General features: G+C 42.1%; 1 protein-coding gene across 1 annotated transcript; it reads right to left on the bottom strand.

Annotated features, from left to right (window-relative positions):
• Window positions 1-1692: 1692 nt before the first annotated feature.
• Window positions 1693-2931, bottom strand: LOC107042853. The gene has a single exon (XM_015264057.1). The coding sequence runs from the start codon at window positions 2929-2931 to the stop codon at window positions 1693-1695; it is 1239 nt and encodes a 412-aa protein (XP_015119543.1).
• Between the last annotated feature and the right edge of the window lie 702 nt (window positions 2932-3633).

The following is a 3633-nucleotide window of genomic DNA, read 5'->3' on the forward strand; positions in this document are numbered from 1 at the left end:
CTGGCATCTGAGAATCCGTGGAGTTCAATGGATTCAGGGTTGGGAATGATGATACGACGTTGAAAATGTAGATCATTGAGGAGAGGGAGTTGGGAGGCAAAGTCGTTCCATTTTGTAGAAACTTCTTGAGGAACAGAGTCGTCCCAATCTAGTTTCAATCTCCATAGCTCCTGCTGAATGATCTTCGCGTGAGTGATGATGGGATTGAGTAGTCCAAGAGGATCAAAGATACGAGCAACATCAGAGGCAATTGTTCCCATAGTGATGACATTCTCCGTGGCGATGGGATTGACGGTGTAAACAATACAATCTTGTTGGGAGTCCCAATGAACACCCAACGTCATCAGCTTGGGATCATCTCCCCCGAGTAACTTGAGGTTGACAGCACAATCAGGAAACCCTTGGAGCACCATTGGAGAGTTTGATGCACATTGGCGAAGATTGAAACCACCGCGATGGAGAAGATCTGTCAAACTACTCTCGTAGTTTGATTGTTTCTTCGAGTGAATCAGCACCGGTGAGCACATCATCAACATACAAATCTTGTTTCAATAACTTCGAGCCAAGGGGGAAGTCGTCATGCTCATCATCAGCAAGTTGATGAAGACATCTAGTTGCTAGGTATGGAGCTGGAGCAAGACCAAATGTGACAGTCTGGAGTTCGTACACATTGATGTCCTTGTCTGTAGGCAGGTCCCTCTAAATAATCCGTTGGAACTTCCTGTCTTCGGGTCTTACGAGAACTTGTCTATACATTTTCTCGATATCGCCGGTGAACACGAACTTGGGGAGTCTGAACCGTAGGATCAGCGAGAAGATGTCATCTTGGATGGTTGGGCCAACCATCAGAGCGTCGTTGAGGCTGCATTTGCTGCTGGACTTAGCTGAACCATCGAAGACAACACGGACCTTGGTAGTCATGCTGGTTAGCTTGATGACAGCATGATGTGGGAGATAGAAACCTTCTTCTACCTCATGTTCCACCTTCTTCATGTGTCCGAGGTGTTTATATTCTTCGATGACAGCTCATTAAACGGCAATGCTACCATGTACCATATTCCCAAAACCTTTTGCATTCGTCGATGATGTTGGTCGTATGACAATGGGTTCGGGATATTCCATGATCATGAATACTTCCACAAATAGTCCATCCTAATACAGTGTTCTGAGCGATGAGATTGGCCGTCTCAGAGATTCTGCGCTGACAACGGTTAACGTGGAGACGAAGTGTCCAGAGCTCAGCAACAGTTAAACTGATGAGGGTTTGTGGAACTCGGGATCGGCAAGACAATGACGAATGCTATGAGGTAGCTGAAGGAATTTTCTGTCAATCTGTTGAGCAGGAGTCAAGGAAGAGATTGCCGGTATTGCCAAGAAATCGAGGGTTCTTTCAAAATCGTTGAAACGAGAGCGAATGGTCGCAGTGACACAATAGTTTGCGATTGTTGAGAGATCGTTGAGGGCACCAACCGATACGGCACACACAACCCTTGGTAGTTGAAGTTTTTCGGCTAACTCCGTGGTGATAAAATTCGTAGAAGAGCCGGTGTCCAACAGCATCCGGCACTGTACTAGCTGTTGAGAGTTATCCAGTACATGAACAAGAGCAGTAGGAAGAATATCATCACCTGGAATATCTGTGTTGAGAGAGATACGTTGATGTGTCGGTTCGGAAGATGCCCTTGCTGATTGTCAATTAGATGGCATCTGGGTTACATTGGTTACACTGGAATCAGCTGATTTTGAAGTTGCACCTTCGGCATACCGATGTAATAGTGTGTGATGTTTCCTTTCACAGACTGAGCATTTTCCGGATTCACAAGCACTGACACCATGTCCCTTGGCCAAGCAATTGATACAACGGTTATTGTTGTAAAGAAATTTGAGTCTTTGTTGTTGGTCCATCTCTTGAAACTTGGGACACTGATAGATTTTATGATCACTCTGGAAAACAGGGCACTTCGTCTGAACGTCAGCATGGAACACCTGTGTAGTTGAATTTGTTGAAGGGGTATAGGATGATTGAGTCTTTTTCTTCTTGGATTTACCCTTTGAATCAGACCTTTCCGTGGTCTCTTTCACTCTCACCTTTCTTGCAGACTCAGTTGACTTTACACACAAGCCACGACGTTGCAGAAATTCAAGGAGATCGTTCACATCTGGCATTTTGTTCTCAACTAGGTCTTTTTCCCATTCGTAGACCACTTCATCACTCAAGAGACGTAGGATGATGGTGATAAGGAGCGCATCATACTGTTCCTCTTTGCTTGCAAGAGAGTCCAATGGCCGTAATTGTGAACGGACGGCATTGACAATTTTGAGGAGTAAACGTGGAGGATTCTCATTTTTATAGAGATCCAGTAGGATTGTGCAATGGCGTCGAAGAATGAGACGAGGATTGTTGTAATTTTGTTCCACTAACTTCCATGCGATGTGGTAATTTTCTTCAGTGATGTCTAAATCTTCGATAAGATCTTGAGCTTCTCCAGTGAGACAAGATTTAAAATATTGAAATTTAGTCACCTTCTGCAGCCTATGGTTGTCGTGGATGACAGCCCTGAATTCGTCGTGAAAACTTCGATACTTCTCGAAACTGCCATCGAATGTAGACAGTGTGATTTCAGGTAATTTAGCAGAAGTTGATTGGATTCGTTCATCCGAATTTTGAGAACTATACGAACGAACTGTCGATGTAGACTGAACTGATCTCTGATTGATCATGTTTTTCAGCTCACTAGCAATCTTGGAGTAACTATCCATTATATTTTCGCCTTCATTGATGTGTTCTTCTTCGTGATCTATGTCCAGCAGTAAGAGTTGTGCCTGCTCAGTTTCCCACTCAGAGAATTTAGCAATGAGGTCCACGAGTTTCATGTCGAGTGTTTCTACTACTGCAGTTTTTATTTCTTCGCCTTTCGACCAGTTGCTCATTTTGGTCAATTTGCGTTTTTCTAATCTGGTAGTTAATTTGGCGTTCCATAATAAACGTAAAAGTTGGAATAAACATCAGAAATTTTGACAAGGTTCTATTATTGAGTCACACTTGTGTATAAATGAGTCCCGCTTACACTTGTTATTATTGAATCACGCTTGTGTTCACAGGTGATTTTAGCATGATAATATTTTGTTGTGAACAGTTGTTGCGGTAATAAAAACTCCACCACGGAGAACTATATAAGAAAAAACCCCACAACTACAAAAATCATTCAATTCTCATTCCATTTCGAAAGTGAAATCTGGTGAATACAGAATAATTTCTACCACCAAAACTATTCAATCATGGCGATTTTTTTCAAAATCATTGTATTAATAATATTTTTACAAGCATAAAAGTAAATACATTCACCCATGCACTGATAGAAATGGTGGGATGATTTAGTTGCTGTTGCTTCTTAACTATTAACACGATTGATTAATAACGAAGCGAGTAGTTAACGAATCGTGATAATAGTTTAAAAAACCTCATTAAAAGCAACTAAATCCTTCTATCAGTGCGGCTGGTTTTCAAAGAATGCCAAATCAACCAATCCTCACGGTTTATCTCTAGACGTCAATAGTATAATCGGTGGAAGAGCAGCTTATGAAGGACAGTTCAAATATAATGTACTCCTATGGTGCAACAATAGGATCTGT

The sequence above is a fragment of the Diachasma alloeum genome, unplaced genomic scaffold (genome assembly GCF_001412515.2).
Source record: "Diachasma alloeum isolate Michigan unplaced genomic scaffold, Dall2.0 Dall_scaffold_00532, whole genome shotgun sequence".
In the NCBI taxonomy this organism is placed as follows: Eukaryota; Metazoa; Arthropoda; class Insecta; order Hymenoptera; family Braconidae; genus Diachasma; species Diachasma alloeum.

What these genes read in the sequence shown, in the direction of transcription:
- LOC107042853 (XM_015264057.1), bottom strand. Translation starts at nt 2,931, where the DNA reads ATGAGCAACTGGTCGAAAGGCGAAGAAATAAAAACTGCAGTAGTAGAA.